Source organism: Oryza glaberrima, chromosome 4 (genome assembly GCF_000147395.1).
Source record: "Oryza glaberrima chromosome 4, OglaRS2, whole genome shotgun sequence".
Classification (NCBI taxonomy): Eukaryota; Viridiplantae; Streptophyta; class Magnoliopsida; order Poales; family Poaceae; genus Oryza; species Oryza glaberrima.
Genome location: NC_068329.1, coordinates 16,356,044 through 16,370,341, shown reverse-complemented (window position 1 = coordinate 16,370,341; position 14,298 = coordinate 16,356,044). Strand labels below are relative to the sequence as shown.

The 14,298-nt window shown below is 39.8% G+C and overlaps 1 protein-coding gene across 1 annotated transcript; it reads right to left on the bottom strand.

Annotated features, from left to right (window-relative positions):
* Positions 1-11,033: 11,033 nt before the first annotated feature.
* Positions 11,034-14,296, bottom strand: LOC127771127 (heavy metal-associated isoprenylated plant protein 7). Its single transcript, XM_052296957.1, has 5 exons — positions 14,162-14,296; positions 13,775-14,057; positions 12,669-12,883; positions 12,422-12,509; positions 11,034-11,935 (listed from the first exon to the last, which is right to left on the bottom strand). The coding sequence occupies exons 1-5, from the start codon at positions 14,168-14,170 to the stop codon at positions 11,370-11,372; spliced, it is 1,161 nt and encodes a 386-aa protein (XP_052152917.1). The 5' UTR covers positions 14,171-14,296; the 3' UTR covers positions 11,034-11,369.
* Between the last annotated feature and the right edge of the window lie 2 nt (positions 14,297-14,298).

Below are 14,298 nucleotides of genomic sequence, written 5' to 3'. Positions count from 1 at the left end.
TTGATGCCCTACCAAATTTTTGGTGGTGCTAAATTTTGGGCAAGTTTTGGTGCTACCAAAATTTTGGTAGGGTAGAGTTGAAAATGTTTATTTGGATTGAAGCCAAAATATGCACACAAGTTCATGGACAAAACCAAATTTGTGGCGTAGGTAGTGTTTTAATAGAGGTGTTTGGTTTGCTACCATACCAAAATTTTGGTAGGGCAAATTTTGGTAGGGTAGCAATCCAAACTGGCCCTATGTTATTGAGCTTGTGAAGACTCCTGTATAGGTCTGATGCCCGCGACCTATGGGGGGTCATCAGTGTCGGTTTCTCCCGATCGGGACGCTCGTGGGTTCAATGGGTGGAAAAACCCATATTAATGTCAGTTTTTGTCTAAACAAAAGTATCACATTGTAAGCTATATGTGGTAGTGAGATACTGAGATTAGATGACCATCATTTGTTTTCGGTCACCATTAGTTCTATATTATATATGAATTTTGAACCAAATTTTGATAACAAGTTGATAGATCATCATTGCTGGACTTCTTCCACCACTCGACGAATGGTACATTGACATGTTGAGCTCAGTTTCTCTCATTGGATACTAAAAATCCATACATCATTCAAGCTTATATAATTTGACCTATTCAAATCACATTATTGTATACGACGGACAAAATAAAGAGAAAACCCCAATGTCATGAGCCGTGGTTGTATACGAGCTCAAGGATTCAACCGCGTTATACTCCCTCTGTCATTAAAAAGAAATAATTATACTCCCCCAGTTTTATATTATAAGTCATTTAACTTTTTTTCCTAATCAAAGTTCTTTATGTTTGATTAAGTTTATAGAAAATTAGCAACATCTATAACACCAAATTAGTTTCATTAAATTCAACATTAAATATATTTTGATAGTATGTTTATTTTGCATTGAAAATGTTAGTAAATTTTTTCTACGAACTTAATCAAACTCAAAGAAGTTTGACTAATATGAAACGGAGGGAGTAGCATTCAGAAGACAGATTTGGACATCCCTCGATCGTTAGATGACCTTTTGTCGTGCTTGGTTCATCAGACAATCCGGCCTCCTTCTCACAAGGTTGATTGCTGTTAACACAGACCCTAGCACTCAAGATTGGGTGTACCTGAGATGTCCATACATCCCTTGTTTCTTCCCCCGTGGAGAAGATACCAACTTTGCTTTTGCTCAACCCTCTCATTTAATCCTCCATGTACATGAGGGGGGTGTTTAATTAGATCCAGGGGTGTAAAGTTTTGGCGTGTCATATCGGGTATTATATAGGGTGTCGCATGGGGTATTCGGGCACTAATAAAAAAACTAATTACAGTATTTGTGAGTAAACCGTGAGACGAATTTATTAAGTCTAATTAATTCGTCGTTAGCAAATGTTTAATGTAGCACCACATTGTCAAATTATGGAGCAATTAGGCTTAAAAGATTCGCCTTGCAAATTAGTCAAAGTTTGTGCAATTAGTTATTTTTTAGCCTATATTTAATACTTGATGTATGTGTTCAAGTGTTCGATGTGACAGGGTGAAAAATTTTAGGGTGGGATCTCAACGAGGTGGTCCCCTAGTCTCTCTCTCTCTCTTGATTTTTCTTTCACCTTTCTGCAAGACACTGCAAACGCCGGAAGGGAAGAAGCTAGAAGACGCTGCCACTGTGGGCCCCATGCTTCTGGATGCAGGGGCACAGAGAGAGAGAGAGAGAGAGAGAGAGAGAGAGAAGGGCAATGAAGCCAATGATATGGGAGTACTAGCTAAGGGACGAAATGAAATGAAGGATGGGAGGAGGCCGGCCGGCCATCAAGTCGATCGGGAAGATCTCGCAAAATCTCTAATCCCTGTACGTACAGTACGCTAGCTGTTGGATGGATAGATGATCGCTCTCTCAGATTTCGCGCAATTCGATCGCCGAATTGCCCCTGCCGGCCGGCCGCTAGCGATTAGCTCTGCTTTCCATGCCGCATGCAAACCTTGCGCGCTGCACAGCGAGCGCTGGGCCGCCGGACGACGGGTTCAGCTATGGGTACGCCCAGTGTGGTGGAGCTTCATATGAAGTAAAGGAAGGGCCATCTAAAGATGTATATATCCTACTATTAGTTCTAACATAATTACTACTTCCTCCGTGTTAAAATATAAGTATTTTTAATAGTGCCAAATCAAATATTTTAAACTTTAACTATTTATAGCAAAAATAAAAAAAATAATTATGTAAAATTGATGTTACTTAGATTTATCATTAAACAAACTATCATAATATTCAATTATTTTTATTTAAAACATTTTTACTTTTATAGATATTGTTGGTTAAAGTAGCATCTCGAACACTGTGTCGAAGTCTAAAAATGCTTATACTTTGAGACGAATGGATTAATTTTTTTAAAAAAAAACAAATTTGTATAGTGGGGTTCTTCCGCCACCAATTTTTCTTTAATATAGGAGCAATGTTTCTTTTTCGTAGTTTAACCTTAGCCCTTTTTTCATTCCTTTTATTTTTTTTCCTCTCCCTTGGCAATGGCCTTTCTGGCCTTCCCCTGGCAATGGCCTTTTTGGACTTTGTTGGTATTTAATACGGTCACAGATAAAATTCGCAAGAGCACGGATATACCGATGTAGCACTTCCCCTACGGAGTATTTTAAGGGTATCGAATCCAAGGGAACGTGTGTGATCAGAGCTTTCTCCAGTTCATCCAAGGACACCAAGCAAATGATAGGCCAGGATAGACAGGATTTACTAGTGAGAAACAGTGTTTAGGGAAAGCTTAACTTTAATCCTAACGCAATACTTCAGGCACTGGCAACCCGCTGTTCCCAGATGTCGCTCTACTACGTACCTGGACAGGGAGGACTTAATGATCTCGAGGGCTGTCACCACCTCTACACCTACCTCAAACGTATTGTGGGATACGCAACAATTACTGGATAACAATTACCTAAACACACCACGTCTAAGCAATTAATATCTACTTTAGTGTTTACAACTCACCAAAGCAATCACTATATTTTAGTTGATTATAGTAAACAATAATCCCGTATGCTATTTAGGAACTTACCAAGAGATAATTCTCACAAGATAAATCTAAATTACTCAAGAAGAATATTATATTAAATTCAGAGTAATAAACAGAATAAAAGAAACAGGAGAAGATTACCGACAACTCCGGAATTCTTCCGACTCCTTCTACTCTACTCTCTTCCTATTCTAGTATACAATATAGTACAATAGAGCCTCTTATAATTCAGCTCAAGCTTGGAAGTGTGTATTGAAGTGAGTGAAGTGAGGTCTTTATATAGAGGTAGGTATGACGGTTGTACTATGCGAATTGTCAGAAATGCCCCGCAACCGCCATCAGGAGATGATCAGGACAGTCCATGCCAAACCCCAGGATCAACGGCGATCAGGGGGGTTCAACCGAACCAGGAGGTTCGGCCGAACCTGGGCTGGGCCCTCCTCTATCCATTTCTCGGAGATTTGGGTTGATTCACTGATGTTTTGATGAAGTTCACAACCCCTCCTTGTATGGATACATAATTCTCCTCACTTTAGTCTAGATTTCCTCCCAATATCGGGGTTTATCATTTGCATACAAATATACACCAACACTTGTGGAATATGTGAGATTAAGCACCTATCACTATGTTGGATGTTTTATTATCCGGACTTTATGTAGATGTTGGCGGTATAGAATCGGCATTTAACAGCCGCCAACAGCCTTCTGTGTTGTGTAACTAAAACTATGTTTTTTTAATATATTAACGAGCAATCCATTTGCACGTTAGCGAAACAAAACAAATGTAATGAAGAAAAACGAGACCTTTTGGGCAATCCTTATGACAAAAATGGCCGTAAAAATGAGAAAATGAAGAAAAAAATAGAGCCCACATTGCTATTATTTCATTAAAAAAATCATATAACGAAGTAGAAAATGGGAACCTTTAGGAAATCTGTACAAGAAAACAAGGACATGCCCATAAAGAAAAAGAGAAAATAAAATAAATGGAGACGACATTGCTATCTTTTCAGAAAAAAATGCTTGCAAATATGCAATGAAGAAAAAACTAAAAATGAGACATGATCCTACACCAAGATGAGGAAATGAAGAGAAAAATGAGGTAAAGAAGAACTGAACCCAAAACCTAGAGGCTAAAACAATCTGATACTAACCATTGCACTAAACATCGCTCCCTTGGCCTCCACCTCGTCAAGGGTCGCTGGCCACCATGAGCTCGGAGCCGGATCCGGTTGCCCCGAGCTCGGGGTGATCGGATCTACACGGCTACTGGGGGACCACCATGACAACAATGACAGAGGCACCAACGGCCAGATCTACATGCCACGATGATGAAGGCGACCACCACCAGCTCGCAACTCCCTGCCCATGTCCTGTAAAGAGGATTTTTGATGAATTCCTTTATAGATTTGTTAGTTTTTCCCCAAACTTCCTTATTGATATTGGTTTTCCCTTTGATGTTGCAATGGATAGCTAGTGCTTGGGTAGTAGATGATCATTTGTGATAAAAATTTTGATTCACTCTGTGATTTTGATGTTGAGAAACAATTTGTGATTGATTGAGCAATCTGAGAAATTTTTTGGCTCGAACGCACCGAACGGGGTTTCTGTGCTGCTAATGAAGCTGATGCATCGAGCCGCCTTTTTTTTTTCATTCCTGGAACCATAAGGTACTGGCACCTTTGAATCCTTCTCAAAGGTTCCGCCTGTGGGGGAGCCGGTTGGAAAAGCCGTCATCTATGGTCGGTTCTACCATTCACCTTTTTTTTAACTAGTGCATGTAATTGTTTTTTTTTCTCTTTTTGGCATCTCTGCAACCAAGGTTCTCGGCAGTGAACCTGACGGCTAAGATAAAGAAAGTGACCGAGACTTAGGCCTTGGATGGAGAAAAGGACTATTTGACTTATTATCATGGCTTAGCCTTTTCTTTCTTTTCCCTTATAGGTTTATATTGTAAAGTTTTACTCCTGCTCTATTCGATGAAATTGGCACATTCTCGATTGTTAAAAAAAATCAAGGGTATTCCTAGTGCTCTGTAGGTGGTTATATAAGTTGTAGTAGCCTTAAAGGGTGAAATAGGTAGGGCATAGTCATGACTCACGAAAGAGGATCCTTTCTCTAGTTAGGTCTGGTGGAATGTTTGGCTATAGCGTAATAGAAGGATCGTCCAATAGATGGCAGCAGAAAACAAGAGTAAGTCGCCTACTTGATAAAGGAAGATATATGAACCAACTCTGAGTTGACTAGATCCTCATAATCGGAGAGATCCTTTTTCTCTATAGTTGTCTTGTGTGCTTTGTGTAAATCTCTATATGAGATCTTTCCCTAGTTGTTTTCTTTCCTTTTAATAACTCTGTAAGGCCTTTGGTCCTTCTTTATTCTTTCTAAGATATCCAACAAATCTCATGTTGCACATAATTTAGAAAAAAGTAGCTTGTTTTTTTCGAACGCACAAGAGCCTTACACGCCAATATATTAGAAGGAGAGAAAAACGTACAACTGTGACCTACATGCCATAGCAGTACGTCATGGGGGATTTACACGGGGAGAAAAGGGGATAACGACTAGCTAAGCTAGATCCTAAACAAGCAAAAAGGCAGGAAAAGGAAAAAATGACTGAAGAGATAGGAAAAAAATGCAATAACATATACATGTAGGAGTGGGACTTGCTGAGTGATGGTATTAGAGAGATAACGTGTGCGATCTTGACTCTCGGGACAAAAGGTCGAGTAGATTCATAGAGGGAGATAGATGGTTTATGGTGAAATTGAGTATGACACACCAATGCTTGTATAATCTTGGTTTTGTGGAAGAATGTATATTATGGCAACGTTTGATCACAAGATCTATCTTTAACAAATGTGGCAAATAGAAATCAACACTGAGAAAAATGTGAGGTGAAGAAGAATGATACAATGTGTAATAGTGGCACCAAATCTGCTGGTGTTAAAGGTATAGTGCATCTACAATGGTTTGATCATCCAACCATGGTAGCGACCATATTCCATAACAATGATAACAAAAACTAGCTCAAGTGTTGATCACGGCAACAAGAGTGTAAGGTGACAACCACTAGTAGATCTAGAGAAGAAGCTCCTCTAACATATATATTGTCCTCTGACATGGGTCACTGACATGTAGGCCCACTTAGGGGTCCCACATACTAGCCACTTAAAGTCAGAGGGTAGTAAGTTAGAGGATTTGGTTCCCTAAATCTAGTTGTTTTGTACAGTAGCATAGATGGCAATTCATGACTCATCCAAGAGAAGGGGAGCTATTCCGTAATAAGGTAAAGCTACATGCATCAATACATGAAAACAAGGGATGTAAAAGAAAAGAAAAGAGTCTAATTAATAGGTGAGTTAAACTAGTTTGTGTTTGTCCTTCTGTCTTGTGTTTTCTCCGAGGGTAAAATGGTGCATATAAAAAGTGAGTTCATGGTTGAAAATATGCAATATGAAAGAAGCAGCCTCATCAATTTTATTCGGTACGTAGTAGCCTAACCAGCACTATGTACTATATAACACCTTCTGTTACACCAAAAATAGAGTGCAACAAGCGGCTTACTGTTCCGTTTCAATACTACTAGTATAATCATGATCTTTTCGGTCATTTTTTAATAATAAAATTTATGTTGGCTTTTATTTCAAAGAACTACAACCATTATTGCAGATTTTACGTGACAAATAACTATGAATTAAAAAATACAGCTTAATAAAAAAAAGAAAACTAGTAAGAATACCACTCTAAAGACAAAGATCTTCATCTATGGTTGAAATAGTGTGCATAATAGTTGTTTCACCAATGACTTACAAATTGTACGTAGTACTTGTTTTTTTTTTCAATACTTATTAGAATGACGAAGATTTTAATGCAATTTTATCATCTAAATGTATTTGTCTAATATCAATAAAGTTTTTTATATATAAAAAGAACGATTAAGATTTATTGTACTACTCTTTTGGTATTATCAATTCTGTTCAGAATTAATTAAGCTACATGCATGTTGTCGTGTTAAAGTCTTAAATTATGTTTGAGGTATGAAGTCATATGTATATATCCTATTTGATCTGATTGCTATATTTTCTAGCACCGTTACAAATGAAATTTGATAAATAAAATGGTATGGATATAAATTAGTACTGAAATGTTTCATTTAGTAGTAGATCTAGAAAATTATTAGAGCCTGAACAAGCATACGTGCAAACAATTAGAGATATCATTAATTGCTCAGGATCACTTTGATTTGTAGGAAAATATAATAATTTTGGATGATTTCAATTCTATAGAAAAAAAATCCTATGAAGAACTATCCTATCCTTTGAAATTCCTATTGAATAGACAATCCTATAAAGATTTTTAAAGAACTTAGCAAGAGCTCCAACATTTTGAAAAATTTCCTTTGAGTCTCTCTCTCATCCGATTCCTGTGTTTTTTCTACGACCAAATCAAACGGCCATTCTTATGTTTTTTTTTCATAATTATCTGTTTTGTATTTATATTCCTATTAGAATCCCGTGTTTTTTCTATTCCTCTAGTTTTCATTTCCACGATTCATAATGGTCTTAAAAAAAAGAGTCCTTTAGAAGTGTGATCCGCCGGTGAGCACACTGTTGGTCACCTAGGGTCTCAGGACCTTGGATCCGCAAATGAAACATCCATTTCAAAAGCCACGCCACAATGTAATCCAGAATGAAATTGACATTACACGCGAAAGTGGAATTCCTAGCTTGAGCTTACGTGAAAGCAGTACTTGTAGATTAGTTGGGGTGTACTGTACTGTTTTTATTGGGACCACTGTGAATTGAATCTGTCTTCCAGCTAGAATGCCAGATCCTACATAAGCTAGTGGTTACTTCTGCTAATTAGTATGGTTTTGATTGGATGGATTATATATGGATCATGGATGGACAAGGACGACGGTTGAGATGTTGGTCGTTTTAGTGGGACTCACATGCATTCAGTTTGTTTATATACTCCTTTCATCCCAAAATATTTGACACCGTTGACTTTTTTAAAAATGTTTGACCGTTCGTCTTATTTGAAAAATTTAAGTAATTATTAATTCTTTTTCTATTATTTGATTTATTGTTAAATATACTTTTATGTATACATATAGTTTTACACATTTTATAAAACTTTTTGAATAAGACGAATGGTCAAACATGTTTAAAAAAGTCAACGACGTCAAACATTTAGGGAAGGAGGGAGTATTAGACATCAAAATATATAATAAAAACAATAGGATAAAAGATTGTGCCGTAGTGAAGTTGTGAGAAATGCTCACGGATCTTTCGGCTAGCTCCACAAGGTGGTGGGCTAGATGGCCTGCCTTCAAAGCCTCACCCAACCAACCTTTGCGCTTTTAGGGGCTAATAGAGAAAAAGTTGTTTCTTAATTGTACCTTTGTGTTAATCCCAGCATCAGCCTCTAGGGCTCTCTAGTGTCTACGTTGACTCGAGCAACGCAAAGGCATCACTTTTATGTGTGTTTCTCTTGTTTGGACCACTGAACATGCATGCTGTTCATTATCTTCTGCTACTAAAAAAGTTTCTCTCTCGTTTCGTTTCGCCACTCAAAACTTTTTTTAGTCAAAAGTATGTTTTAATTTGTCACTGCTTCCACTGTAAATTAATTGTAGTCCACTGTTATGGTTGAGTGGCATGAATGCAGAGTTGTAATAATCCAGGGTTAGTTCACCAAATTCTTGCTATATGTAGTCTCTCACGTACGCGTTGGGGTTCATTAATATGTTGCCACCCAAGGTGGTGAGAGACTAAAAAGTTTTTATCTAAAAAAAAGAGAGGTCATTTAAGGGTTTTTTTTTAAAAAATGAAATAGGTTAACAAAATACTCCGAAGAAATTTCTGGTAAATCATACTAATTTTTTGTAAAGTTACTAAAGATGTGCATCCATTTAATTTTTTTTACCAAACTTTAATAAATACATAAGAAATCCTGTCAAAACTTAACAATATTGTCAAATTGCCAATATTTTGACATTCCCAAAATTTGTTAAGGTTTATTTTGATTATAATATAAACAACCCCTTACTAATTCCTTTGGGTTGGCCATGTCTTGCTCACTTAAGTGCCATAAAAAGCTAAAATCTTTTAGCAGCAATCTGTTGCTCCCCAAATAATTAGTTTTAAAACAAAACAAGATCAGATCCTAGATTCTGTCAAACCAGATCATCTTGTGGGCAGAATGTATTCATTTCAAAATGGCAGGGCCTTTTGTTTTTTGGGGACCATCCATATAACCTCCACATGTAAACAAATCAGTGTGCATCCATGCAGTTTTTTGAATCCACATATTATCCTGCTTGTTTGCTGGTACACTTGAAACATGCCCACATTCATTGGCCCCCCACCATTCTCATTAAAACCTTTTTGTACCTAGCAATGATTTCAAATTAAAAACCATGCATGTGCCAGTTCATCTGCAAACAGGATGATGAAAACTCTTCCAAAAAGAAAATTCAAAAAACCCCTAGCTGCCCTGACTGCCTGTTTTTTACATGCTTTCAATCTGCCCTAATTTTGTTTGCTTCACCATGTGATGCCACATTCAATTCCCAGGCCAGTACAGTGAGACAAGACCAGTTATCTGCACATGGCATTGCATGTCCTCACTTGGATTTTACAGTGTAACAGTGTAAGCTAGCTTAGCTCACTGAATTAGGATCCCAAAAAGGCTGCTACTACTAAGCTGGGAAGCAAGCAAACACAATGCAGTGGTTTGCATGTGTTTGCACTGTGTAGATTAGTGGCTCCTGGGCGTGCAATGTGCTTTTGATTAGTGTGGGGGCATCAGGGATTAATGCCACTGTTTTGTCAGAGAACAAAGCATATGCAAGTTGGTCGTTTAATTAAGAAATGATGGGGGTTGTGAGGTGTTCAGTTAAGTTATGTAGGCAGCAAGCATTAGGTGATGTGGATGCAGGAACCAACTGCTGCCCCCATTTGGCCATTCTCCATCCTAGTCACCACCCACCATATCACTAGGTTTTCTTCATATATTCCATTCTATAATTGACCATAACATTGAATATATATATATATATATATATATATATATATATATATATATATATATATATATATATATATATATATATATATATATCGCTCGATATTAATTAGGTGCGCTCGAAATAGGAATTCTGTTATAAACACGAAGGCCATATTGAGACATGAGAAGTTTTTTTTTTTCTAGTTCCCCATGTGATTGAACTATTTCGTGTGAAATTCCGATTCAGAATAAGACCGAGTTTATCTACGTCGGCGTCACAGTCACCGTGGGATTCTTGAGAGGACATCCATGCAAATATACCAAATGAAGAGCTACAAAATTATTGAACTTAAAGTTGGGAGTATCTGATACTGTTTCTGAGTCTCCCCCTTCACCAGCTAGCTGCAAATGCACCACATGCCTTTCAATTCTTGGGGGTGCAATTTTGTCATCATCAACCCACTTGATGAAGGGGATTAAAAATGGAATCAGTGTGGTGATAAAGTACTAGTGCTAGTAGCAAATTTACCTGAAAGCAGACACATATCCACTAACAGTAGGCCGGTGACAGTACAAAGGAATCACAAGGAACAGGTGACTTCATCATATTGCCAATGACCCTGATGGAAGTCACAACACTTCATGTTGTCATGATGGGAAAGGCTGAGGCATTCTCTCACAGTCACACATTCACAGCAAACTCCAAAGCAATTGGGCTACTCTTGGGGTAAAAATAGGGAGAGCATCAAAAATTTCAAGTTGCAATCCACCTAGGATTTTGTGTCATGCAAAAAATGGACCCATCACATGACACATGCACATGACAAGCACTTGTCTCCTACTACTACCTTTTGCAATTTCACCATCATGGCATCATCACTCCAGAAACTTCACACCATTTACCCTCAGTGAAATCCTCCTTTTTCACCACCATAATACTTCAGGTTTCAGGTTTCATGAGTAAAAATGGAGCCCATTAGGACAGGGAACCAAAGGTACACCTAAAAATTATACTAGTATAGTACAGTTTTTACATTAGTTTGAAGGTGAAACAGTACAGAGAGCAAAATTCTACATAAGATAGCATCCATAAACTGAAAAGGAAGTCCAGACTTACTTTGTAGTTTATACCAGATGAAAGAAAAGGGTTAAAATTACAAAAGAAAGTTAAAAAGAAACCTAACCCCCAAAAAAGCCTGGTACTTTCTTCAAGCTGCCATTTTAGCTTTGCTTTGCTCAAAGGGCAATTGTTGCAATGACACCCTCCAAATTATGCAGTCCTGTGCTCTTCTTATTCTTTTTCACTCTAGACCCCCCAGGTTCTAAAACTTTTTACATGACGGAGCAGGCATTCGGGTTTTCGTCGCTGAAGATCTGCGACGGGTGGTGCGAAGGGTGCGACGGGTATGGCGGGTAGGATGGCTGGTATGGTGGCGGGTAGGATGGCGGGTAGGGTGGTGGGTAGGCATAGCCCGGCCCGGGCGGGTAGTATCCGGCAGGGAATGCAAACCTTGGATAATGCAGGTATAGGTTCGCGGCGGCAATGGCGGCGGGGTCTTTCTCTTTGTCCTTGTCCTTCTCCTCACCGTCGGCATTGCCACCCTCCTTCTCCTTCTCCTTCTCTTCCTTCTTCTCGTCTCCGCCACCATTGCCACCTTCCTCTTTTCCATCCTTCTTCTCCTCCTTCTCGTCCTTCTTCTCATCGCCGCCTTCGGCTGCCTTCTTCTCATCGCCACCTTCGGCTGCCACCTTCTCGGGAGGGGCTACCGGTTCAGACTTGATGATGGCAGCGTGCTTGCCGGTGCGCTTGTGCACGTACTCGGCCAGCTTGGCCTCCTCAAACACACCCTTCACGGTTACCTCCGACGCCTTCAGGTCAGGCTCAGCTGATTGTACCCCTGCATATATACATTTGAAAGAGAGTTATTTGGTTATTCAGAAGTATCATTGATCCTGACACTAGACTCATGTGATGCTGAGTAGAATATCTTTTGAACAATCCAAATGATCTTTATTTAATTTGTAGTCAGACAAGTAGTTGAAGGAATGAATCTTTTCTCAGGGGGAAAAAAATGCAACTTTCGCAAGAAAAGAAGCTACAGGTACAAGGCCCACATTTTGGCTTTAATTTGTGTCATTCACTAAAAAGAGGATTCCAGTACCTCCTCTTTATCACCGCATCAGAGAACAAGATACGCTAGAGATTGCTAAATCACAGGCCACATTATGATTCATCAAACATATATTTTAGCAAACTAATTGCTACTGAAGCTAGTGTAACTCTGTAAAAAAGAAGAAAAACATCTGCCTTTTGTGCTGATATTTTTTTAAAAAAAAAAGTAGAAATGTAAAGTACTAGAAATTTGATGTATGCTATTAAGTACCTTTCATCTTGAGGATCCTCTTCTTGATCCCCTGAGCACAGGCCTCACAATGCATGTGCACCTTCAGCACAACCGCGATCACCGGCGGCTTCAAAATCAAACAGAGACAGAGATATCCTTATGTCAGTACTTGAACTACACAGTTCAAGCAAAATTGGCGCAATTACCGCCGATTTGGTGATGGAAAGTGCAGGAAAATGCATGAAGGGTAATTATGTCTCTATGAGCACTTGCTAGGATCATTCACCTCCTTCTTCTCCTCAGGCTTTGGAGGCTCAGGTTCCTCTTTCTTCTCCTCTTCCTTCTTCTCCTCCGGTGGAGGAGGCATCGGCGAGAGGAGCTCCACCTTCCGGCCGGTCTTCTTCTGAACGCGCTCCACCACCTTCATCGGGTCCGCAGCCGCCTTCTTCCCTTTCACCAACACCTTGTGCGCCTTCGAGTCGGCGATCACATCCTCCACTCCTACATTACACACAAGAACATATATTTTAGTTTTCGGATGCGGAATCGGTACCGCTACACCCATGAAAACCGAGTCTTTTGAGCTAAAAGAATCCTGAATTTCCCTTGATAGCAACTACTAGTAGTAAGACATGGAGAATATGCAGAGATATACTTGCAACATCTTGAGCATCTGAAGATGATTGGGGAATCAGGTTCACTTTTGGGCCTTTTTAGAACAAAACACTGAAGGACATGATACTCAAGGCTGTCATTCTCTTGGAATCTACTCCAACTTTCCCGAGTTAAAAGTTATTCGGATCTCTAGTCATTCTCTTAAACCATTAATCAACTGGGTGGATTCATGTGCGGCTCTTGAAAAAGAAAGATCTGAAGTTGATTGACTAGGTGAATCTGATTATTTAAAAGCTTACCCCCACCTAACCTCCCCTCCAAATCCCACCATGAAACCACATGAATTCTTCTGAAAACAACCTTAGAATATATCTTGAACCACACAGATCAGCACACAGAGAAAACCCACAGTCTTCAGTTAATTTTTTTTATAACCAATTTGCTAAGCACATCATGCCTCTCGGACCTGATGAACGAACAGACTTTCTTTTTTTTTCCCAGCTTCCATTCCCAAAGGAAAACACAAGTTCCAACAAACAGAAAAAGAAAAAAAAGGAGTTCTCATTCCCTGAAAGAAAATTTCCACCTAAAATGTTCAGACATCATATGCCCAGATTAAACACTAGAATTTCACACATCACAGACAAGAACACACACACACATGACACTGAACATGAAAGATTAATCCGACCCAACAAAAACATAAGGGGAGCAAAGAACACAGCATCAATCATCAATGTAGAACATAATCAGGCGAGGTTAGAAAAGGAGCATTACCATCGAATCCCTTGAGGATCTTCCGGACCTTCCTGGCGCAGCCCTCGCAGTGCATGTAGACGCGCATCACCACCTCCTCCGGCGGCGGCGGCGGCAGCGGCGGCGGAGCGTCCGCCGCAGCCGCCTCGCCGTCCTTCTTCTCCTCGCCGCCGCCGCCGTCCTTCCCCTTCTCCCCTTCCTCCTTGGGCTTCTCCTCCTTCTTGCCTTCCTCCTGCTCCTTGGGCTTCTCCTCCTGCTTGGGCTTCTCCTCCTCCTTGGCCTTCGCCGCCTCCTTCTTCTCCTCCTGCAAGCACCATCATCACCAAAAAACAATCAAGATTCCGCCTTTGCAGCGTAAGAACTCGCCTTTGCGCTCGCCGGGGAAGGGAGGAAGGAGCTCGTCCTCACCTCGCCCATGGCGGCTGATTCCTCTTCCTCCTCTGCTCTGCTCTGCTCTTGTTCTTGGTGAGTGTGGTGGGGGGTGGGGTGGTGGTGTCACTGCCTCGGCACCTTATGTAGCCGGGGTGGGCGCCTCCAAGATCCGC